We start from the raw sequence: 26,799 nt of genomic DNA on the forward strand, positions 1-26,799 counted from the left end.
TACCTGGAAACCCAGGCCCATGGCAACTCTCCATGAAGGCTGCTCTTCTTCCATGCCATCCACATCTGGAGTTGTAAAGAAGTTCTGTGTATGGGCTCCTTGTAGTGCCCTGGGATCTTGTAATGGACAGGCCCTGCTCACTTCCCAGACAGCTTTCCCACAGCTGATCTCCTGTAACACTTATTATATGGCAAGAAGACAGCTGTTATGACTTGATTGGCTAGTTTGGGCTTCAAGACCCCAGATGTGGCCACTAACCCTCCCTGTTGCCCATATGCAGATTCCTTAATAAGCTCCTTTGGGCCTTCTCTGTTCTGTCCAGATGAGCTTCACATGCAAACCTGACTTAGCAATCACTAAAGGGATACATGCACATTTTAGTGCAGTAACATGGTGAGAGAACAATGAAGTGCTTATGTGTATATGCATGTGTGCATGTGCATATCCCAGGATGAGTATGTATTTTACACCAAATTGACAAAAATCAGAGTAAATATTGTCCTTACTGTCGATTTCAAAAATGTCTAAGTGTTGGAATGAAGCTGGAGGTGGCAAAGACTGACTGAGTGCCCAGAAGAAGGAATAGTTTGGGCCTATGTATAAGAGAAGCAGGCTCCGGAAGCAACAGCAAAAAGCCCTCAACTGAGCCAGTGGATATAAGCTAGCAGCCATGTTCATGTGATCCAAGCCGTGCCCTCTAACTTGACCATCTCCTCTGTGATTCAGTACATCCATTCTGCGTCCAAAGGCCCACCTCTGAACCATGCTTCTCTGCCTCCTATAGACTATGACAGAGTCCTTTTGTAACATCCCCATTAGCATGGCGGTGCTCCTCAAGGCAGCCTGCACATTTACCAAACACATGGCCCTATTCCTAGGTGGGCCATCAAGCCTGAGTACCCAGACCACTGCACCGACTCACATGAGTCAGTCATGGGCTATTCCTGTATGAACAGTCAGCAGACAGCTCTTCAGGAAGCTTCCCATATCTGATAATGGAACTTTGTAAACTGTGAGCCAGACAAGCCTCAAGTTCAAGCCAAAATCATGGCCTGTGTGCAGCAAAAGTGAGCTAACCAAAGCAAGCACGGAAAGCTGAGCACATTTGGACTTCTGTGCACAAGGGCAGATAGAATCCTCTTCTCCAGTGCTGAGGGACCAGGAGTAGTATCTTCTTCTGAGAACCTGAGGTTGATGACCAAATGAAGCTGCTTCAGACTTGCTAGAGCAAGCTTTTAATCCTCAGCCCCATCTACTGACAAGTCATACATGGAAAGGAAGGGTCACTCTTCTGGCTACTGGGCAAAAATGGACTATTGTATAATAGCATTACATGAGTCATACACAGTGGCTAGTGGCAAAATTTTAGCCCCCATGTTTGATCAGTGAGATATTGTGCATCTAAAGTTTTAGGTGCTCCTTAGGTTAGATGTCAAAAACCTAGCTGGTTGAAAGTGTCCAGGAACAAGTCTGTATGGCCCTGCTGCCTACACGCTTTCCAGCTGCCCACAGAAAACACAGAAGTTTGGGCAGCTATGATTTAGACTCCCTGAAATCTGGGTGATTATTATGCAGGCTGAAGAACACCTCTAGTCCAAGCACTGAAAAGTGGATGCCCCTTTTAATAACCTTCTCATTGAAATGTTGCATGCAAAAAGAGCTTAAATTACAACCCCTTCCAATGCTGCTTTCAGAACAAAAAGAGGTTGGGATGAGTGCTACCCACCGTAGGGCAGCAAACACGGGATTTCACGAGGAGATACAGGTTCTCTGAAAGGTGGGAGCAGGTTCGGCGATGACAGTCAGACAAAAGCACTCAACACCGAGGTGAAGTTTGCAAATGCTGCTGCAATTTTATTTCTAACTCTAGGTGTTTATATACTAGTTTCAAGGGCACACCTCAAGAGTGATTTCAGGCACAGGCAGGCATGAGAAAGATAGACAATAGTACTGTAAAAACTAAGACCACAAGGTCAAGGTGAGACCACACCTGTATACCATCACAAAAGCTAAGACCATTAAGTCAAGGTAAGACCACACCTATACGCAGTCAGAAGGGGAAGTTTGTAAAACAAAGGACTGGCTTCAGCATGTCACCTTCAGGATCACCTTCAGGACTTCACAGTCCGGGGCTCAGGGTCAGCACTTTGGCCGCCCGTCCTCTTGTGCCTCAATACCTCCCCATCTCTAGGAACATCTAATTGTTCCTAACCTTTCCTGGGCCCAGAATACAATTCTACAGATAATGAACAAATAGTAATAAAGACAAAATAGAACAGAATTATAGATGAACCCAATGTCCCCAAACTGCAGGCAGAGAGGCCAGCTATTCTCTTCACAGCTGACTTTGCATGCGGTGTGTGCCAAGGACTTCCAGGAGGCTGAACCCCGTGGGGACGATACCTCTGGTCTGGTTTCTGCCAGGTGACCGGCATTGTCACGCAGACTCCACTGGAGTGGTCGTGGCAGATGAGGAAGAGCAAGAAGAATAGGAAGAGAAAAAAATACTCTGAAGTGCTCCAAGCACCTAATTAAAAACTTGGTTTAAAAAGCATAAGAGTCACATATTAATGGCAATTAAATGATGGATCATGGTATTTGTATGCAAACAGTAAATGAAAGCCTTCACATCCCCAAAAGATTCATAGGAAAGACATTGTATGGGGTGGGATGAACTCATGGATAGATTCCAGCACTGAAAAAATAAAAATGGGAAGAATACTTCTTGCATGTTTAAGCCTATATCTGCTGTGAAAGAACTTAGGAACTAACCTGGACTATTAATTAGGCTTGTTCAATGGAGCTTTGAGATTACAAAATTCCTCTCCAGTGGAGCTGAACTGAAGAATTCTCAAGAATGGGTCAGCTGTGCCCATGTCAGCTCCTCCCTCTTCCTCTAGAGGCCACAGTGACTTCTGCCCATGATCATGGACTCTTTGGTAAGGACCTGTGATCAGACATGCCCAGTAGTAGCTCTACTAAATCATGAATTCTGCATGTCTGTGTTTAGAGCTGCAAACACCTAATAAGAGTAGTGTGTAAACACCTCAGCTTGCCATTTAAAATATGTTCTAGTTATTTTCTCACATGTTCATGATTGAAAAAGAAGCAGGCAGTATCCCTCTTCTATCATACATGACTAGTAACCAATGTTAAGGGATATGACCATCATTTTACAGAAAAATGCTTCATAACTCGAGGGAGTTAAATCTTATGTCTGTTACTATTGCTGAAGTGTGGCTTTGGCATTCTTGAATTTCATAAGAATTTCTGCCCAGAAGGCTTACTAGAATACTCTGCCACTTCAATCATCAAAGCTTGTATTCATTTAAAAATCAGATAGTAAGCATTTTTTGCCAGCATATCGAACAGTCACAGTTCGAAGTAGGTGCACATAAAAAAGCATGGTATATGCTATACAAAATGAAAAAAAAAAAGGATGAACTCATAAACTCACTCATGGTTTTTTCTAGTGGCAAATGAGTAGTATCTCCTTAACTTGGGACAGAAACAGTGATTATTTACATGTATCCTCAAAAGATATATAAGTAACTGAAATATTTCCCCGAGGGGAAAAGAAAAGAGTAATGCTGACCTTTCTAAGTCATAGACCAAAGCCTTCTGCAGAATAAATATTGGACGACAAGAATTGCAAGCAAACTCTCCCGGAAACACTGCCAGTGTTATCAACGTTCAGTGCCACAGATCTGAAGCTGCCTTGGACATAAGTGCATGTAATATTTAGAGTGTGAAGTTCATTGCATGATGATGTTTTCTTACTGTATCAGTCAAGCGCATATTGTCATGTCAGTTCTTGTCAGGAGTTTCTCAACAAAATTGAATTTTTTTCAGTGTTTCAATAAATATTGATATGCCCAGTCTGATTTTTAAAAAAATAACCAGAAGTTTTCCCTGTATTTAGACAGTGTTTCTGGTGAGATCTACACGACTTAGAGCTATTTCTTCACAGTTTTTTTTCTTTTGTTGGAATAAATTAGCTTTATTAAATTGACATAGATTTAGTGACTGTGGAGTGTATGAGAAACACTATGAGTTTTTCCAGTTGATCTTGTGTTTAGCAGCATGGTTATTTTTCTAAAATATTACATCTTCATCCTGGACTAGTAATTTTGTCTCTTTCACCTCAATGCTCATATCATTAATTTCAGCTGGGGATGTCTTTAAATTTTCTAATATCCTTTTCAGTCTTATTTTTCAGAGTGCTATAGTTTTAGAGTAAAGGTCTTTGATTTCTTTTGTTAGGTTGATTCCTATGTATTTCAATTTTTTGGATGTTATTGTGAAAGGAATTGATTGCCCCATTTCTCTCTCAGTGAGTCTGTTTGTCATGTGCAGGAAAGCCATTGATTTTTGTGTGTTGAATATCCATCTACTTTAGTGGATTTGGTTATTGATTCTAGAAGACTTGGTGGAGTTCTTGGGGTCCTCTATACAGAGCATTATGTTATCTGAAAATAACGACAGTTTGACTTCATTTCCTGTCTATTCCTTTTATTTCTTTCTCTTGTCTAGTCGCTGTGGCTAATGTTTGCAAAACTATATTGAACAGGAGTGGTGATAGTGGACATCCTTGTCTTGTTTCTGATTTTAGTGTGAAGGATTTCATTGTTTGACCATTTAGTATGCTATTGGCTATTATTTTTTTCATAGATGGCTTTTAGCCGATTGAGTTAGAGACCATCTATTCCAATGTTCTGTAAGGCTTTTATCATGAATGTATGTTGGATTTTGTTGAATGCTTTTTCTGCATCTGTTGAGATGATTGTATGATATTTGTGCTTGGCTCTATTAATATGGTATATTACATTTATTGATTTGTGTATGTTGAACCATCTCTGCATCCCTAGGAAGAACCCCACTCGGTCAGGGTGTATGATCTTCTTGATGATCTTCTGCATTCTATATGCCAGTATCTTATTAAGGATTTTTGCATCTGTTTTCGTTACTGAGATTGGCCTGTAATTCTCTTTTTGCACTGGGTCTTTTTCTGCTTTGGGGATCAAAGTGATGCATGCTTCAAGGAGTGAATTTGGGAGTGTTGCTTCCCTTTCTGTGTTATTGAAGAGTTTAAACAGGAGTTGCAGTGATTCTTCTCTAATTGTCTTGTAGAACTCAGCAGTGAAGACATCAGGACCCAGGCTTTTCTTCGTTTGTAAGTTCTTAATTGTTTTCAATTTCATTTGTTGATATTGGGTTGTTTAGAATTTTTAGGTCATTTTCATTCAACTTGGAAGTACAAATCTAGGAATCTGCCCATTTCTTCTGTATTTTCTATCTTATTGGCTTAAAGGCTCTTGAAGGTAGGTATTGATGATCCTCTGGACTTCTGCTGAGTCAGTTGTAATTTCAACCTTGTCATTCCTCATTGCATAAATTTGGATCTTTTCATTCCTTTTTTTAATAAGTTTGGCTAAGGGTTTGTCAATTTTGTTTATTCTTTCAAAGAACCAACTCTTGGCTTCATTGATTTTTTTGTATTCATTCTCAGTCTCCATTGTATTGATTTCTGCTCTGATCTTTATAATCTCCTCCCTTGTATGAGCTTTGGGTTTCTCAGGCTCTTGTTTTTCTAGAAGTTTGAGGTTCAGTATCAGGTTTTGTAATGGAGCTCGCTCTGTTTTCATAGTATGAGTATTCACTGCTATGAATTTCCCTTATAAGACTGCTTTCATTGTGTTCCATAGTTTCTGATATGTTGTATTGTCATTGTAATTTAGTGGTAGGAAATATCTGATTTCTTCTTTAATTTCCTGTGTGAGTGATTCATTATTCAAAAGTGTGTTATTCAATTTCCATGTGTTTATGAAATTCTTGTGTTTTCTTTTGCTGTGGATCTCCAGTTTCATCACACTATTGTCTGATAATGTGAAGGAGATTACTTCAATTCCTTTGCTCTTACTTAGATATGTCCTGAGTGAGTATGTGGTCTATTTTGGAAAACAACCCATGTGCAACTGAAAAGAATGTATATTTTGATTTTGTGTTGTTTGTTTATTTGAGAGCTTGATTGAGTTCTAGTGTTTCATTATTTTTTGTTTTGTTGATCTATTTGTGACAGTGGATTATTGAGATCCCCCACAACTACTGTATTAGTTCTTTTGGATTTTTCATGCCTGTTAGTATTTGCTTTATGTAGTTGGGAGGACTAATGTTTGGTGTACATACATATGTGATTGTCATCTCTTCACTTGGATTATTTCCTTTACAAGGTCGTAGTGCCTTTATCTCTCTTAATCAGTGTTGGCTTGAAATCCAGTCGATCTGCAAAGAAAATAGCATCTTTTGCTTTTTTTCAGGTTCCTGTTGCATGGAGCATTGTTTTTCACCCTTTAACTTTCAGTATGTGAGGTTCGTTTTGAATTGTGTTTCTTGCATGCAGCATATTGTTGGATCTTGCTTCTTGACCCATCCTACCAGTCTGTTTCTTTTAATTGATGTACTGAGACCATTAACATTGATGGTTATAATGAATATGTATTGATTTATCCTGACTTTTTCTTTTTTGGAATTATTCCACCTTTGCCTTTAGTTTCTTGTCATGCCTGACAAATTCATTCTTCTGACCTTCCTTGGGTTGTGATCCTCATTGTCTTTTCTTAAGATACTGTTTAAAAATTTTTATAGTGCTGTTTGACATTGATGAAGTTTCTATGGTGGTCTTTGTCATGGAAGTATCTTATTTCTCCATCAGTTTTGAAAGATAGTTTTACAGAGTACATCAGTCTGGATTATAGGCCGTTTTCTTTTAGGGCTTGAGAAACATCAAAGCTCTTTTGTCTTGAGAATTGTATTGAGACAGGTCTGCTTTGATTCTGATGGCCTTTCCTTTGTATGTGACTTGTTTCTTTTCTCTGACTGCTTATAGAATTTTGTTCTGTTGGGATTCTGGAATCTTAACTATTATATGCCTATTTATAGATTTTTTTTTTTTTTAATCATGGCTAGCTAGAGTCCTATATGCTTCACTTACCTGTATGTCAAGTTCTTTTCCCCTACTTTGGAACTTTTGTGCCATTACTTCTGTGGCAAGTTTTGAGTGTGTGTGTGTGTGTGTGTGTGTGTGTGTGATCTGCACTCTCTACTGTTTCTTTATTTACTCTCGTCAGTCTTGTGTTATTCTTCCTTGCATCATCTAACAGCTGTTGGATTGCTTTTTTGTGGTCCCTTAGTATTTTTAAGAGTTGTTTTTTTTTTTCCTTTTGTTGTCACTAGTTGCTATCCTATCTTCTATATCTGAAATTCTATCTTCGCATAGGCTCATTCTGCTGCATAAACTTTCAATGGAGTTTTTAATCTCCTGGAAATCTGCATCTGTTTTATGGATTCCATTTATTTCCTATGTTGAGATTCCATCATATTCCTTAGCTCCTCTATTTTAAAAAAAAGCTATGTCTGCTCTAGATTTATTAATCATCTCCTGCACAGTGGGCGCAATCTCTGCTGATATCTGAGAAATTATTTCTGATTTAATTTTTTTCAGGTCCTCTTTTGTTATCTGTCCAGGGAGTCCAGGTGGTTGAGTATCAGGTTGTTCTATCTTATTTCCCTTTGTGGTTGCCTTAGGTGATCTGCAAGTCTGGTTTGGGGACTTGTTTTTGTGTCTTCTCATTTCACCAGATGCAGCATGCTGTGCCTTTGTAACAACTTTTTGATCACACAGTGTTCTTTAGTTCTTAACAAGCAACCAAGAGGCCTTTTCTCTGCTGCTAACCAGTACACCAATTCCTTGGTTCAGAGTAGTGGCCTTCTGGATCCCTGAGCACACTTGGGATGGTATTTAGATATGCCTCTGGCTGGGACATCTATGTACCTGTTGTCTGACAGGTCCTTTGTCAGGAGGCTGTACTTTGCAGTTCCTGTTTTCTGAGCAGGCTTTTGGCTAGGCTCTCCACCCGAGAAAGTATAGGAATGAGCCTCTGAGTGAAGCTTGTGTGCCCTTGTAGGTATTTTCCAAGTTGACCCTTTGTTGGGTTTTTGTGCCTGAGCCTCTGGGGTCTAGATGGATCCCTGGCTGGGATCTTCCTGTAGCGGTGCTGGTCTGGACCATATCGCTACGCCCTGGGATCTTTACTCACAGCTTCCATCAGCAGGCCACTACCTGAAGCTTGTGCACCTCAATCATACTTTAATTTTGAAATGACCTTTCCTCAAAAATTAAGTAGAATGGCTCCCTACAGGTAATGATTTATTTTGTAGTGCAAATCTGCATGCCTGGCCATATTGAGCTTATAATTCCCTTTCCTTATACATACTTATCTGGTTTGAGGTAAATATTGCATAAATCTGATAAAATATATTGAAGCAATGTCTTAAGATTTTTTTTCCTGGATTACATACATGTGAGACCATGCCTAGCTGAGTATATATATATTATATATAATAAATACTGTCATCATGGCAAATTGCCACATATATGTTGCATAGTGAGCAAAATTTCATCTTGAGCAGTATATTAAAAGTTTCAAGGACTCACTTGTAAACACTGGAGGGAAATTTTTGATTGACACTTCAATATTTGATAGTTTCTTTGATTTATCAGCATCCATCCTCTTCTAATATATGATTTGAAAATTAATATATTTCTACAAATTTATTTATGGACAGGCTAAAATTCATGAAATCATAACATTTTTACAGCTTACGTCTCTTTATACATTATTGCTTAGACAGGCATAGTGGTGTGCACCTGTAATCACAGTGTGTTCTTCAGCTTTTAACTAAATACCTCTTTGTTATTAGTAAGCCTGCTATATGCACCTTTTCTTGTCTTTGATACACTATGTACAGTAGCCCTTGAGACTATGACTATCTTGAAGTTTTTCCTGGGATATTGTTATGGTTTAAATCTAAATGTTTTCCAAAAGCATCATGGACTCTAACTGGATCTTTTGGGAGGTGACTGGATCATGGGTGTGTGACTGGATGAGATGGATGGTGGGTTTACAGCTGAGTATAAAATTGGGAGGTAAAGCCTGGTGAGAAGCGGAGGGTCACTGTGGGTGTAGCCTAGAAAGGTATACTTATGTGTCACTCCTCCCTTGATGGCTTCTACTATGCCATGCCAAGTGCAAGTTTCCTGCATGCTGCGTCCCACTGCCAAGCCACACTGCCTTGGAACCAGATAACTATGGACTGAAACTGATACATACTGAACCTTTCCTCCTTTACGCTGTTGGGTATTGTGTCTCAGTACCAAGCAACTCAGACAGATTTGTTCAGTTATAGCCTTTTGGTGACAATAATTGTTTTGCCCTTGTGTGAGTCTAAATGTAATTCAAGATTGTCTCTGTCACATTTTGCAAAGAATGTTTACTTGTCGTAAAAAAGACATTCATCATGTGTCAGGTCTCATTAGCTATTTAGTAGTCATTGTATTCTCCTGTGTTCTTATTGTGGCTGCCACCTGAAGGATCCACTCTGCTGAGGGACAGCAGATTTCCTTCTCCTCAAGTGCACTTTATCTTCCTGTGGTGGTAAAAATTCTCTGGCTCTTCCTTTGTCATTTACTTCTACTCCAATTTTGGAAATAACCAAGATCCCCCAAAAGTCTTGCATACAATAATCATAATATCCTCATATTCACCTCAGGAACAAGTATCAGAACAACATGAAAAAGGCCTTACCCATAAAACTCTTACCTCAGAGTATTTTTGGCCAGAGGTGTAGTTAATAGTGATACCATGACCTCCATGTATCTTCCTTCCTTTCCATGTATCTGTTCTTTCTCCTCTCACTTTTCTGCACCTTCCTCTGTTGTTTAATTTCTTCTTCCTTAACTTTCTCATTCCTTCTTGCTTTGATGCATTTTAAAGATCTTAGGAGCTCTTGTGCATTATACAATGTGTATTTTCATTATTCCTGTGCTGCAACAGGCCCTTTAGAATAACTTTACAAGTATGTCCCTGGTGTACAACTAAAATGTCTTCACTTGTCCTTTAACACTGTTCAAATGGATAATTTAGATTGAGTAATACAGATGTGCCTCAGGAATATTCAAATGTATGGAAATTGTACTTTGTGAAAGAGCAAGAAATCAGTTGAGATGCTTACAAATTATTATAGAAAGGAATACTTGTGTCAGTGGAGGTGTGGGGTCAAAGAAATTGTTGTGTTTTAGTACCCAAGATTGAACTCAGGACCTTGTGTTTGTGAGACAGGAAGTAGAACCACTGCACTAAATCCCCAGCCTGAGAATTTTTTTTTTTTTAAATGAGCAGGACATGTTAGTCATTAGGCGCCAAGCAATTTGTGATTATATTCAGCTAGAATCATGAGGCAGCAAACAGTTCTCAGGAAAAAATGGACAATTCACATTTCATTCATGTTTCTCTATAACTCTTGTAATAGGTGGTCTTTATCTCAACTTGATAAAGGCTATGTATGAAAAACTAATAGCTAACATCATACTAAATATTCAAAAGCTGAAACCCTTCATGCTAAAATCAGAAAGAAGACAAGGATGTCCACTATTACCAATCCTGTTTAATGTAGTTTTGGAAACATTAGCCACAACAGTTAGATAAGAGAAAGAAAAAAAGCCATAAAGATAGGAAAGGAAGAAATTAAACTGCCATTATTTGCTGATGATATGTTACCCTACATAGAAGACCCAAAAAACTTGATCAAAAGAATTCTAGACTTAATTGACAGATCTGGTAAAGTAGCTGGATACAAGGTAAACACTCAAAAATCAAAAGCCTTCTTGTACACAACTAACAAACTCACTAAGGGTGAAATTGAGGAAACAATCCCTTTAACAATAGCATCCCTAAAAATGAAACATCTAGGAATCAGTCTAATAAAGGAAACAAAATAACTCTACATGGAGAACTATAATACTCTGAAAAAAGAGACTGAAGAAGATATAAGAAACTTGAATGTAATCCCTTGCTCATGGGTAGGAAGAATCAACATAGTGAAAATGGCCATACTTCCAAAACTGCTATACAGATTCAACACAATCCCTATTGAACTCCCAACAGTATATTTCACAGAACTTGAGAAAACAATCCAAAAATTCATTTGGGAAATGAAGAGACCTAGAATAGCAAAAGCAATTGTAGGCAACAGAGGGTGGGCAAGGGATATCACAATCCCCAACTTAAAAGTATAATAAAAAGCCAGTGTAATAAAATCAGCATGATACTAGCAAAGAAATAGGCCCTAGGATCAGTGAAATAAATTAGAAGATGCAGGAACAACTCCAGACGTACTCAGTTACCTCATCTTTGACAAAGTACACAACAATCCTCATTGGAAGAAAGAAAGCCTCTTTAATAAATGGTGTTAAAATAACTGGATTTCAGCTTGCCAAGATTAAAACTAGATGCACGTGTTTCACCATGCACTAAACTAAAATCCAGGTGGATTAAAGATACAAAATTTAAAACAGAAATACTAAACTTGCTTTAAGATAGGTAGAACTCTTGAAGATATAAGCATAGGAAAAGACTTTATAAACAAATCTTCACTAACACGGGAACTAGCACAAAGAATCAAAAAATGGGATCCCATTTTTTAAAAAGCTGCACCACAAGAGAAATCACCAGCAGAGCTAAGAGACAACCCACAATGTGGAGAAAAATTTACCAGTTGCTCCTCAAAGGTCTACTGTCTAGAATATATTTTTTAAAAATCAGGGCTCCAAATATAAAGACCTAATTCAAAAACGGGCATCTGAAATGGACAGACATTTCTCAGATGAAGAAGTAAAAGCAGCAAATATGGATGAAAACAACACTGAGATTCTACCTCACCCCAGAAACAATGACTGCTATGAAACAAATGCTGGCAGAGTTGTGGGGAGATAAGAACCCTTCTTCATTGTTGGTGGGAGTGTAGACTGGGGCAACCATGGTGGAAATCAATATGGAGATCCTTCAAACAAGTAGGATTGGAAGTCCCATTTGACCCAACTATTCCTCTGCTGAGTATCTTCCCAAAAGAATTAAAAGAATCACACCACAGTGACATATGCACACCCATGTTTATAATGACACAATTTGTAGTAGCTAGAACTTTGTAATAGCCCGATTGCCCATTAACTGGAAGATTATATAAAGATTTTTTTAAAATAACATGGAGTACTACTCACCAATAAAGGTTAAGATACTACAGACATTTGCAGCTAAATGGATGCACATTGAGGTCATACTCAATGAAATTAATAAGACGTGTAAATATGAAATAGTTTCTCTCGTGTGAAAAAGTAAATGTTTAGGTAATGATCAATGTGTATAATTGATATTGTGTAATAGGAAGAAAAGCTCTAAAATTGTAGGGAAAGTGGGAGAGGTAGGGGAACAGTAAAAAGGGAAAAGGAAAAATATGAGAAAAGGAAAAACATGGAAACAATGTCTTTGTAAACAGGGAAGGGTGGAGGGGAAATAGTTTCTCTCGTGTGAAAAAGTAAATGTTTAGGTAATGATCAATGTGTATAATTGATATTGTGTAATAGGAAGAAAAGCTCTAAAATTGTAGGGAAAGTGGGAGAGGTAGGGGAACAGTAAAAAGGGAAAAGGAAAAATATGAGAAAAGGAAAAACATGGAAACAATGTCTTTGTAAACAGGGAAGGGTGGAGGGGTGAAGGGAGGGCGCGGGAATGGGGAAAAAACAAGCACCAAGATAAGTCATATTTAGGTGCAATATCCCCATGATGAATGCAACTATTTGTATACCTAAAATAAACCAATAAACATAATTTAAAAAATGGTTTGGGGCATCTTTGCTTTTTCATAAGAAACAGATTACTGACATGGTTTAAATCCATATTGAACGTTAAGGACTCTTGATCATGAGAAGCTGCTCAGTGTGAGAAAGCAGGTATCTCATCTGTAGATGGTTTGGGGTTTGTTCTTGTGGAGGTAATGCTTATTGACATGGGGCTTCTACTGAAAAATATTTGCTTTTTCACTTGCAAGTACTTGCTGTATTCAGACTAAAATTTGTCCTTATAAGAAATGTTTGCATGGAATGGTTCGAGAAAGAGACTCATTTAGGTTTTTGTGACAATGAATTGTTATGTGTCCCTGTTGTAAGTAGGAAACACCAGCAAGTTAGTAAAGCTTCAGGTGTGTCTGTGGATGATTGGCTTGTAGGCCACAAACTAAGAAGGAAAGCCCACACTGCCTGTGGTTGCCACCAACCATAAGCTTGTACCCAAGATAGAATAACAAGGGAAGAAAGGAAGTCTCTCTTCCCTTCTCAGAAGGAGCTGTGGTATCTGCCATCATCTTTGCGTGCTGGTCTGTAGTTCTTTGAGGCTTCTAGCACCAACTCTTCAGCATTCCAGTGGGAATTCTTGAGTAAGGAAAGAGTGAGATAAGGGGTGTTGGAACAGAGGTCATGTCTAAGGTCATGCCCCCTTGCCTTACTCAGATACACCCAGACATGTGACTTACTAATATTTTAGGCATCTTTTGAGCCAATACATTTAGCAGTAAGTCTACCCATCACGTGATTCTAGGTGAGAACTTTACTGTGGGGAAATTAATGTTGAAAGAGAGAAGAAATTTTCAATCTGTGAGGAGGGAACAGCATATTATGAAGAATGCAATCTGATAAATTCTTAGGTATTCCTCCCTCATTACAGAGAAGATTTTTTATCTTGGGCTTACTGTATCTCAGGTTGAACCTCTTTCATATAGGCATTTAACATTCATGTGTCACTCAGAGCTGTGATGTAAATTTTATAATTTATGATGTACTTATTTATAACAGATACATAATTACATGGCAGATTACTGTATTTTATGCTAGGGATGTACTCTGTGGTATAATGTCTTAGTAATTCCATTAAATTTTTGTTGGTACTTTAATTTTTCCAGCATATGCCATGATGTTATATACAAGTAAAGACAATTTTATAAGTTCCATCTAAATCTGTACTTAGTAGTATTTGGTCTTCTGTTTTGTCTATATCCACTGACAGGATTTTATGATTTTTTGTTGTCTAGATTTATTGTAGTGGATTATGTTAATTATTTTAAAATGCCTTTGAACTTTTAATAATTCTCTATTGTCAATAAGCTACATAAAGAGCAATGAAATTTCATATTTGTTGAGTGATTTCCATATTTATTTTGCTATTTTTCTAAATTTCTGATATTGTGACCTTTCTTCTTTTTACTTATACAATCCTTAATATTTCATCAAGCCTTGCATATGAAACATATGTCTTTCAAAATGATTTAATGTAACTCTTAGGAGTGTTTTAAATATGTTTCTACTGTTGGTGGTGTCAGATTTCATTTCAATAAGTCTGAGAGCCTTCTTTGCACAATTTTCATTACTTTGAACACTTTAAATTTTTCCTGATCATTTTTTTTACTTTTATTGCTGTATATCTTACTGTACATCATGATTATATTCATTGTAGAGAGTTGGTACATATCCCAACATACTTTAATTACACTGCCCCTAGAAATTATGTTTTCTATTGTTGCTCTGAACATGCTATATTTGGCAAGTATTTCTTGTGGTTTTGAGAAGAGCTTTGTACTGGGTAGTTATTAAAGCATTATGCAGTATCCATTCAGTCCCCGTAAAACATAACGTTAATTTTAACTGTTCTCTTGCAGATGTTTCCTCTTTCTTCAGCTATCAATTACTGATGGAGTTGTTTTGATGTCTTCAGACATAGTTTTGAATCAGTGATATTTCTCTTTATGTTCATGCTTTCCCTCATGTAATTTGATGCTCTGTTTAGTAGGATATGTATCAGGGACTGTTTTTAGAGAACTGCCTTTATATCATTATCTGAGCACTGTATTCATTATTTTGAGGTACAAATTGAATAATGTCAAATTAAAATAGCTTCTGTAGGTTTTGTTGAATTGTTGATAGACTAGTGTGTCTTTTTGCATAGCTTTCTGTGTATTTTATCCTCATCAGTGTCAATACAACAAGCACTTCTGTCCAGATGGGCACAGCATTGGGCCCATAACCTAAATGTACAGACATTGATCAGCTGTGATGTCTATTCTCTCTTTCTCTGATAGTCTCACCTGTCCTCCTGGTGGGCAGTGCAGAGTGTGACCACTGCTTGCTGGGGGTGTGGGGCTCTCCTATTTGCTCCTGTGCTGCTTTGCTGATTGCTGCCCAGGGTGTGAAGGATGTCTGATCTTTTCATATATGAATGCAGACAGATATAAATTAATGTGTATTTTCTTAGTGATAATTTAGAGTTTAAATATTTTGCAATAAATTTTATTTTCAAAATTTCTGAGGAGACTTAATACTAATAACAGTGTAAATATCATGAGAATATTCATAAAATTTCTTCAGTGGACCTTGGACAATGGACAGGAACATCTAGGTGATTGTTACCCCCCCCCTTTCTCTCTCAACTTTTCCTATCTCTGAACCACATACTTTTAGTTTCCTCCCTTGGAATTTTCAGTGAGTATTATAGAAATTGCAAAGAGAACTATTTTTGGACATTTTTTCCTCTTGCTGTTTTACACACATGCTGATATGTAATCAAGAGCCATTTGCTTTCTCAACTATTTCATTGGTTATGTGATTTGGGGTATTTCAAGTTTACTTGAAAAGAATCACATCTATATCCAGAAAAACTAGCGCAGTGTATTCTGTGGACATTGGAAAGAACTTACTGGCCTGTATGTTTTGGCAATCACTAAAGTAAAGGAAATGAGAACTGATTCTCCATTCTTACATAAATCTACATCGTTATTGTGTTGTTCCACATTTCCATTTTCTTTAGTCATGTTATCAAAAAAAAGTAGATTCTTGTTATTTGTTCAGTGTTTTCTCTTTTTTTTCCCATTAAATTTATTAGTACATTCAAAGCAAACAGTACAGTTACATTTATCATTGGGATCTTGTACCTTTAGATGCAATGTCTTGGTTCTTGTTTTTTCCCCATACCCCTGCCCTCCTTTAACCCCCTTCACCCTTCCTTATTTACAAAGACTTGTTTCCACTTTGTCTTTTCCCTTATTTCCTTTCTCCTCCCCTTCTCACTTCGCCTTCAGCCATTTTCACATTCCCAATTATACCATTTGAACCTTATTTACACTTTTAGTTTTTCACACCAGAGAAATTATTCAGAATTAACTCATGTGTCCTACTTATTTCACCTAATAGGATAGCCTCAATGTGTATACATTTAGTTATATATGTCTCTAATTTCTCAGTCTTTATGGCTCAGTAATATTCTATTTTATAGAAAAACCACATCTTCTTTATTCAGTCTCCAGTTGATGGGCTTCTGGGTTGTTTCCAAGTTTTAGCTATTACAAACTGTGTCACTATAAACATGGGTACACATATAGTGGTATGATTCTTTTAATTCTTCTGGAAAAATACCCAGCAGAGGAATAGCTGGGTCAAGTGGAACCTCTAATCCTAGTTCTCTGACGCATCTCCAAACTGATTTCCACAGTGGAATGTTTTCTCTTGAGTTAATTATACTGTAATCATTTTTTTAGGTTTGTGTTCATTGATCTTTACAAATCTTTATTCTGCGTACATACCCAATATTTTCTTGTCTTGTTTTTATGCCATGGTTTTCATGTATTTCATCTTCTCCTTGTACTTCTTTCTGATAGTTACTTGATTTTCTTCTGAGGAAAACTTATTTTTCACATTTAAAAAGTTATTTCACTATGAATTCTCAAGGCATTCAAAGTTACCTTTCCCATTTTAATATGTAACTTAATTATTGCATGTAAAAGATTATAGAACCCAGGTTTCCATATATACACCTGCTTCTCCATGAATATAAATGAAAGAGATTGTGATTTCTTCCCGAGTTCTTTAACACCAGCTCTATCAAGAATCAATATCCCACATACATGTGGGCCCACTGTAGTCTATCTTCTGTTCCTGAGATCCGTTTGTCATTTTCTCTGCTAATAGCACAGTCTCATGAAAGGTGGGATTGGAATGTCTTTCATGTACATTATGGAAGCTTCTCATTTCATGCATAGATGGTATTGAATGGAAATTTTCCTTTTTGGTGAGGCTTTTGAGGCAGGATCGCACTTTGTATTTTGGACTGGACTTGATCTTACTATGCAGCTGAGGCTGGCCTCAAACACAGGGCAATCTTCCTGTGTCAGCCTCCCATGTACTGGGATTACAAGCATATACCACTACATGTGGTTGAAATTTCCTGTTTCTAAAGTAGTTTTATTTATCTTGGTTTTTTGAAACAGGGTCTCACTATGTCATTCAGGGTGGCTTTTAATTCACTGTGTAATCCAGGCTGGCCTTTGCAATCCTCCAGCCACAGCCTCCCGATTGCTGGTATTACAGGTGTGCACCATCATACCTGGCTCTGAAACTTTCCTTCTGTGCCTGATTACTCTGTGATATATTGGTTTTCAGTGCACATAATACAATTTATTCAGCTTCCCTTCATACTCCCCTAGAATTTCTTATATCTGAGAGCAAGGTGACCTTGAGCTATAGATAAGATAATTTGCCAGCCTTTCCTTGTTTTCCTTATTTTCATAGACTTGTTCCTATAAAACTTTTTCTATTAACATTTTAATTATTCATATACCATATTTGATGTTCATTTATTTATTTATTTTTTCTGTGAAACCAAATTCAAGTTTTAAAATGCCAGCTGGGGATGCAGCTCAGCAGCACTGCACCTGCCTGGCATGTGCAAGAAAGATCCTGAGTTTGATTCCTAGTATTGAAAAAAAAATATTTCAAAATACTGCTTACACACAGTTAAAGAAAGAAGGACTCAATTCCATAAATGAAGAGATATAACCTATGGTCTATCAAAGCCATTCATTAGATTTTCACTTGCCCCAGTGGGGGGTGATCTTGTATGCTCCCTCTATGAGCTCTGCTTTAGAGACAGTGCACAGATAACTTCCAGTGATCCAGCAAAAGAACCAATGCTCCTGTTCTGCTGTTGCTTTAGCAATGAGTGGCAACTTAGAATCAGAATTGCTGTCTGAAAAAATGTATTTACTCATTGAATTGATGAGCAAGACATGGAATTAATATTTGAAGGATTCAGCCTCCATTCAGCTTTTTGCTTTCTTTTGCTCTATTGATACAAGGTCTAACTATCTAGATCAGGCTGGCGTTGAACTCACGGTGGAGCCCATGCTACTCGTGAACTCATGCCTCCTGAGTGCTGAGATTGTGGACCTGCATCACTACACCTGTCTCACATTTTAACTTTTTGAGGAGTCGAGATCTCAGGCTGTGAGTGTCAACCTTAATATGTGTGATCATTTAGGAGGCAGTGAGTTTTGAGGATGTGGCTGTGAACTTCACCAAGGAGGAGTGGTCTTCATTGGATCCATCCCAAAAGAAGCTCTACAGAGATGTGACAGCGGAAACCCTTAGGAACCTGGCTGCTGTAGGTAAGGATGACATCACTTTTTCATTTGTACAATCAGAGAATACTGTTTGTTTCTCATCAATGCTGTTTCATTACAAAGAATATGAAAACATTTTGAAGAATATCAGGCCTGGTTACATTATACCATGAATCTAATTGGACTCTATTACTTTTCATCTACTAATATATTGTCTCCTTATATTTCTGTGACTACAATTCAGGAAACACCTTGGATAACCAGGAAGTTGAAGAATACAAAAATTACTGGAGAAGCCTAAGGTAATTTACACTCACAAGAAAAATGAATGTTCCACAAGAGTCAGGGTGTGAGCAGAAACAGGACAATCCAGGAAATAAATATTCTCCAAAGATGTATGCAGCTTCAGTATACATAATCTGACAATCAAATTATGAAAATGCATGTAGTTGCATTTAGGTATTATATATAGGTGTATATGCTTATTCAGAACTTTGAGTTTTGACAGGAAGCCCTCATTAGGATATCTATTTTGGAATCCAGGTGAATAGCAGACATTCATTATCTAAACCTTGCTAACCTGGAAGCAGTATTCAAAGTAGAAATGAATGCTAATGTTGTAATAGGTATTTTCAAGCCATTCTCCAGAGAATTGAGTCCATTCATGATTTAAAGTTCTTAGATGGCACCCTCCAACAGTACTAGTGGAATGTTAGTACAGCCACTAGGATGATCAGTACACAGATGTCTCAAAAAGTGTAATCAGGCATATTTCTAATGGGTATATTCTCAGAAGGTTTAACATTATACAGATACATGTATACCATACTCAGAGCAGCTCAATTTATAACAGCTAAGCCCTGGAATTAGCTTACGTATCCATCACTGGATGCACAGATAGAGAAAATTCTTGATAGGCTCAGCGTGATTTGCATTCTTATAAACCCAGTACTCTGGGAAACAGATTCTGCAGGATGGTAAGTTGAAGCTCACAAAGAGCAACTTAATCATCAATGAGACTCTCAAAATAAGAACCAAAAAGACTGGAAATTTTGTGCTAGTACCTGTGTTTCATTCCCAACACCAAAAAGAAAAAGGAAATATACTTTATAATGTCAAAAAGAGCAATAATATCATGTCATTTGCCAAAAGAAATAAGTGGGTCCGCGTCACTAAATGTTAAAAGAAATAGTTCAAGCATAAAATATGAAATGTCACATGCTTTTTCTTATATGAAAGACCAAAAAATGTGAATTAAGCAGAAAATAGAGAAGAGGTGATAGAAAAAGGAAAAGCTGAGTTTTTGGAGATGGGAAAGACAAACAGGGTAAGGAGAGAAGGGGAAGAGGGATGGGGGAAAGGTATGAAAATGATCAGTATGTGTTACACATATTTAACAATTACCCAAAATGAAGCTAAATATTCTGTATTGCAAAATGTACCAACTTAAAAATTCCCAAATGAATACCACCCTTTTGGGAATGGCTGTTTTGTTTTTATGTTTTTTTTTTTTTTTTTTTTTTTTTTTTTTTTTTTTCTCATTGAGTTAATTGATACATTTTAGGTATACAGTACAGTTACATTCATTATTTGGATCTTGTACCTTTACAGGACACGTCTTTCTTCTCATTTTTTTTCCCCTTGTACGTGCCCTCCCTTCACCCCCTCCTCCCCTCCCCACTTAGAAACACTTTATTTCCATTTTTTCATTTTCTCCTATTTTTTTCTTTTCCCTTATTACCTTTCCCCCACCCTTCCCATTTTCCCTACACTTTTAGCCCTTTTCTTCCTATTTCACATTGTCAATTATATCATTAGGATCTTATGTACTATTATAGTTTTTCACAAAGAGAAACTATTCAGTATTTATACATGTGCGACTTATTTATTTCACTTAGGAGTATATCCTCAATATGTATCCATTTTCCAATGAATGAATCTAATTTCAAATTCTTTATGGCTGACTAGTAGGGAATGGCTGTTTTGAAGGTATCCTCTAAGGCAGTCAGTGAATTCATTTCCAAAATTTCTTAGCAGGCATCAAAGCAAAACTTGCTCTGGTAAATCAATAATACAGAGACCCACTTCACTGTTACTTTTTTCTTTGCAGAAACAAAGAGGTAGTGGAATGCTATCATTGGAAATCTTGGAATCAACATGAAGAAGTATTCCTTTGCAATCCAGATACTAATTTGAATGTTAAACAAGCTGACTTAACACCAGCTGAAAGCCTTGCTTGTAGGCAGGCTCTGATTGGGCCTTTGTCACTAACTGTGCCTATCATTGCTCACACTGCACTGAAGCCATATAAACACTTGGGATCTGAAGAGAAGGTATATAAAGGTAATCAACATACAGGAAACTCCAGTGATTTACAGTCCCTTCAGAAGCATGCAAAGTCAAAGGATGGAGAGAAACCCTGTGAATGTGATCAGTGTGGGAAATCCTACTCTGATCTTAGTGAAAGAACTCAAGTGAAAGATAAAGGTTCTGTATATAAGAAAAATTTGAAATCCTCCAGCACACACAGTGATGTTCAGATCCATGAAAGAAATCACAGTGGGGGAAAACTCTATGTATGTAAGCAATGTGGGAAAGCTTTCAGCAGAAACAGTCATTATCAAAGTCATGAAAAGGCTCACACTGAAAGGAAACCCTACGTATGTGAGCACTGTGGGAAAGCTTTCAACACATGTAGTGCTTGTCAGAGACATGAAAGAATTCACACTGGGGAGAAACCTTATGTATGTAAGCACTGTGGGAAAGCTTTCAGGACACAGAGTGATTATAAAGTACATGAAAGGCTTCACACTGGGGAGAAACCCTATGTATGTAAGCAATGTGGGAAAGCTTTCAGGACACAGAGTGTTTTTAAAGTACATGAAATGACTCACACTGGGGAGAAACCATACATATGTAAGCACTGTGGGAAAGCTTTCAGGACACAGAGTGAATGTAAAGTACATGAAAGACTTCATACTGGAGAGAAACCCTATGTATGTGAGTACTGTGGGAAAGCTTTCAGCACACGTACAAATTGTCAAAGTCATGAAAGAATTCACACTGGGGAGAAACCATATGTATGTGAGCACTGTGGGAAAGCTTTCAGGACACAGAGTGATTGTAAAGTACATGAAAGGCTTCACACTGGGGAGAAACCCTATGTATGTAAGCAATGTGGGAAAGCTTTCAGCAGACAAGATTATTGCCAAAAACATGAAACACTTCACACTGGGGAGAAACCCTATGTATGTAAGCAGTGTGGGAAATCTTTCAGGAGACAGAGTGATTGTAAAGTACATGAAAGGCTTCACACTGGGGAGAAACCGTATGTATGTAAGCACTGTGGGATAGCTTTCAGGAGACAGAATGTTTTTAAAGTACATGAAATGACTCACACTGGGGAGAAACCCTACATATGTGAGCACTGTGGGAAAGCTTTCAGGACACAGAGTGATTGTAAAGTACATGAAAGGCTTCACACTGGGGAGAAACCCTATGTATGTAAGCAATGTGGGAAAGCTTTCAGCACACATGGTTATTGCCAAAAACATGAAGCACTTCACACAGTGGAGAAACCCTATGTATGTAAGCAGTGTGGGAAATCTTTCAGGAGACAGAGTTATTGTAAAGTACATGAAAGGCTTCACACTGGGGCTAAACCCTATGTATGTAAGCAATGTGGGAAAGCTTTCAGGACACAGAGTGTTTTTAAAGTACATGAAATGACTCACACTGGGGAGAAACCATACATATGCAAGCACTGTGGGAAAGCTTTCAGGACACAGAGTGAATGTAAAGTACATGAAAGACTTCATACTGGAGAGAAACCCTATGTATGTGAGTACTGTGGGAAAGCTTTTAGCACACGTACAAATTGTCAAAGCCATAAAAGAATTCACACTGGGGAGAAACCATATGTATGTGAGCACTGTGGGAAAGCTTTCAGGACACAGAGTGGTTGTAAAGTACATGAAAGAATTCACACTGGGGAGAAACCCTATGTATGTAAGCAATGTGGGATAGCTTTCAGGACACAGAGTGTTTTTAAAGTACATGAAAGAATTCACACTGGGGAGAAACCCTATGTATGTAAGCAATGTGGGACAGCTTTCAGGACACAGAGTGTTTTTAAAGTACATGAAAGGACTCACACTGTGGAGAAACCCTACATATGTAAACACCGGGGAAGCCTTCAGCACATGTAGGCATTGTCAAAGCCATGAAAGAATTCACACTGGGCAGAAACCATATTATGTAAGCACTGTGGAAAAGCTTTCAGGACACAGAATTTTTGTAAAGTACATGAAAATTCACACTGGGGAGAAACCCTACATATGTAAGCACTGGGGAAGCTTTCAGCACACACAACAGTTGCAAAATACATGAAAGCCTTCACACTGGGGAGAAACCCTATGTATGTAAGCAATTTGGGAAAGCTTTCAGCAGACATGTTTATTGCCAAAAACATAAAATACTTCACACTGGGAAGAAACTGTATGTAAGCAATGTGGGAAAACTTTCAGCACACATAATTATTGCCAAAAAAGACTTCACAGTGGGGAGAAGCCCTGCATATGCAAGTACTGCGGGAAAGCTTTCAGCACAGGTGATAATTGTCAAATATATGAAAGATATCACACTGGAGAGAAACATGTAAGTAGTGTGGGAAAGCTTTCAAGACATGGTAAATGCCCAATATATGAAAGAGTTTACACTGGGAAGAACCCCAATTTATGGAAGAACTGTGGTAAAGCTTTTGGCACACATGATGCTTTTCAATGACATGAAAGACTTCACACTGGGAAGTAACCCTGTGTATGTAAGCAATGTGGGAAAGCTTTCAATAACCAGAGTGACTTTCCAACATACAAGAGTTAACACTGGGGAGAAACCCTATGTATGTAAGCAATGTCAAAAAACTTTCAGCAGAACCATTATCAAAGTCAAGAAGGGGCTAACACTGAGGAGAAAGCCTGTGTTGTAAACATTGTGGAAATACTTTTATCACACAGACCTTGTCAAAGACATGGAAGGACTTGCCCTATTTAAGAAAGCCTATGTATGTCAGCAATGTGGAAAAATATGCAGCACATCTGATGCTTGTCATATGAAATAGTTTTCTCTGGAAGAAAAATCTGCAAGCAATTCATGTGGGAAAGCTTTCAGAGGAAACAAATATTGTCAAATACATGAAAAAACTCACAGGGGGAAGAAACTATGGAAGCTCTGCAGGAAAGTTTTCAGCACATGTGGATATTGTAAAATACATGAAAGTTCACACTGGAGAGAAATCCTATTTGTAAGCAAGGCAGGAAAGTTTTCATCACACTTGAAAGATGAAAACTCACTGAAGAAACTAAAGGAAGCTTTCAGCAGCTGCAGTGCATATAAAATACATGAAAGAGCTCACTGGCTATTAATCCTGTGCATGTAAGCAGTGTGTAAAAACAGCACAGATGATCGTCAAGGATATGAAAACTCATGAGGTAGAAATCATGTGCATGAGTAATGTGGGAAAGATGTCAGTCCATACACATTTTTAAATGCGTGAAAGTCTCACTGGGGAGAAAACTTGTATGTAAGCCTATTTTCAAAATCCTATGAAAATTTGTCATGTAATGGAGACCTGTTGAAATAATTTTTACATTGTTTGGTGTCAGCATTTCACACATTTTTTGGAAAAGACAAATCCCAGGTGGAGATGTCCAAATGTACATTCATTGTGTGGTTTTCAGTAAATCATGTATATGTATCTAGATTATGCATAAGGTTTAATGTAAAAATACTGAGTTGACATAATTTTGTATTTGAGTTTGTTTAATTTGTAGTGTCTCAACATGGAGAATTGAAATATTCTTTTTAGGTACAAGATCCCAATGATGAATGTGACTGTACTGTATACCTAAAATGTACCAATAAACTCAATGAGAAAAAAAGAAGCTTTTCATTTTCAAGTATGGTTAGTGTCTATGTAGTTATTTTATCTGTAAAATTGGAAGGGATAGGGTACTAAAAACTTAATTTTTTAAATTGGTTTTGTGAACTGCTGGGATTTTGTTACATCTGTTTTACATTTCTGTTGCATTTTTTGTGTAACAAGATGTTTTTTAATTTGATGCTATAGATAATATTAAAGTATATTTTCAGAGACTTGTGAGCATGTGTTTTACAAAGTTGTTTTCTCACAACTTGTAGATTAGCAAATGTTATGTTTTTTATGTCGTCAGAAGATACTTGCTTATTCCAACATCAATATGTTATATCGTGTGTCTAATTTTGCTTACTTCCATGCTGAAGCCAATATCATTTACATAAATTTTTTTACCATCAACATTTTTTCACCTTTATCTTTCAATGACTTTTAGTTTAGGGTTAATCTTTCCATCACACGTACCAAAAATAAATGATTCTGCTGTGAGTTTCTGATTGCCACAGGGCAGCAGGACCATGACTTGTCTCCAGGATGATATCACGAATTACGGTAATGTCTCCAGAAAATGTAAATGGTGGTCTGATTAATCAGTAGCAACACTTTCAAAGGAATTTTTGTCAGCTGTGGAGCTGTTTGGGGAGAGTGGTTGCTATCGAATATTCCAGATAAATACCTGTATTCTGTTCCCTGAAGCTGTGGTGCCATTCTGTCTTTGGTAATCATTGTTTTTTCCTAGCAAGCTGAAGTAATTACATGAAGGAAGTCTTAACTCATGTGAGGTATCAGTTGGTAAAAAGTGTATTAACTAACTTACTGTAATTCATATTTGTGTTCTGTTTTACCAAGTTTTGAGACATTTATACAATGCTGTCTCTCAGTGCTCCTAATGACCACTGTCTGAGGTTTGCAGTATGTGATGATTGCCTTCAAACATACACCAGGCCAAGATGTGTGCATGAGTCCCATTTGGGCTTGACCTTTATTTTTAGTATCTTTTAAACACATGTATGATTTATAAAATGTTTTACACAGTATCTTCATACATGAAGCCAGTCAGTTTCTGGTGAGTTTACACTTTTACAAACCTATGGTATCATGGTAACATGAGTGAGCAATGCATTAAATACCCATAGTGTAGTTGTCCTAGCCTTATTTATGCTTAGACACATAGATTATGGGTTGTGTAATATAACCTAAGGTTATGTCTTTTTATCTGAAATACCTGGTATCATTCATGGGATATACACTGCAGAGTACAGTGTCACTCTACCCTACTATGTGTGGTCATTTCTGCTTCTTGCCATCACCGTATGCAGTGTGTATTGCTACACAGCCAGTGATACAACATTGAAACTACTGAGCACATTTTCTTTCCCATTATTTTACTATGAAAAAAACCTTGCTGGCCCTGCTGACGCATGCTTATAACCCTAGAAACCTAAAAGGTAGAAGTAAGAGGGAAAAATAGTTGAGTCCAGCCTACCCAACAGTGACACCTTGTCTCAAGATAGATGTGAAAGTTCTGCAGATGTAGCCCAGTGCTTTGGTACTCCTAGGTTTACTCCCCAGTATCAAAATTTTACATTTTATACAATTACACATTAACGTTTGTCCTTTTCTCATGACCACTTAGTTTTCCCTGAGCATCAGTTGGGCAGCACAATTTTTTATGTACTGACTATCCTGACCTTGCTCGGGCATGTGTCATTTTAAGTAGTCAATTCTTGTGTTGAATAAATTTGATAAAATTGTTATCTTTATTTCCTCTTTATTCTCATAAAAATTAACTAAAGTATGCAATTTTTGGTCATCTTAAATTTAAACAATCGGGCTGGGAAGTGTTTATTTTAGTGTTAAAATTTAAGCCAAATGTGAGTTCTTTAGTCCCAGCATCAGAAGAGGTCGAGACAGGATAATCATGGTTGAAGCTAACTCTGGGGGACAACTTAACTAGATGCCTTAGCAAGAGATGAAAGAATTGTCTATATACCTGCATTTGAAGTTTAGGGAAAGAAAGAAATTTAAGTCAAAAACAGGATAGAGTTTAAAAAAAAACTTGAAAATCATAATTTTGTTAGGAAATACTCTTCTCATGGAAAAATTTTTTACAGCAGTCATATATAAGCCTGAGCCAGAGTAAAACATAAACATTGAAACATGAATGAAGCAGGCATTCCATGTCCTGCACAGAAACAAAATTTGTTTTTTCAGTGGTGATACTGGTGACAGAAAATAGAGTAGGATGACCCAACAAACAAAAAGGATTATATAGCTTTAAAACTTCTGCACAGATTTCGAAGTGGGGGGAAAAAAGGATGAAAAATTAACCTACTGTTGGTGAAAAATTTTGCTTGATACTCCTTAGATAATTAATATCTGAATAGATAAAGGCAAGTGAAATTAATACACATTTCTTAGAATAAGTACCAATTGCCAGTAAATTCCTGAAAAAATGTTGAACTTTTTTTTTTTTTTATCCCAATAGAGAAATGCATATTGGGACACCATCTCATTCCAAAAAGATCACATTG

General features: G+C 37.4%; 1 protein-coding gene and 1 pseudogene across 1 annotated transcript in view; both read left to right on the forward strand.

The window, feature by feature from the left end:
- Positions 1-22,796, forward strand: part of LOC104858967 (zinc finger protein 14) — a 39,873-nt gene extending 17,077 nt beyond the window's left edge. The window contains exons 2-4 of the mRNA XM_010619446.3: positions 18,252-18,378; positions 18,578-18,635; positions 20,444-22,796. Coding sequence (XP_010617748.1) covers positions 18,252-18,378; positions 18,578-18,635; positions 20,444-22,541 — 2,283 coding nt within the window. The 3' untranslated portion in view covers positions 22,542-22,796. The remainder of the gene's footprint in view (positions 1-18,251; positions 18,379-18,577; positions 18,636-20,443) is intronic.
- LOC104859003 lies at positions 20-1,665 on the forward strand (annotated as a pseudogene).
- Positions 22,797-26,799: the final 4,003 nt, after the last annotated feature.

Source organism: Fukomys damarensis, unplaced genomic scaffold (genome assembly GCF_012274545.1).
Source record: "Fukomys damarensis isolate Sample0158 unplaced genomic scaffold, DMR_v1.0_HiC HiC_scaffold_24, whole genome shotgun sequence".
NCBI classification, from domain to species: Eukaryota; Metazoa; Chordata; class Mammalia; order Rodentia; family Bathyergidae; genus Fukomys; species Fukomys damarensis.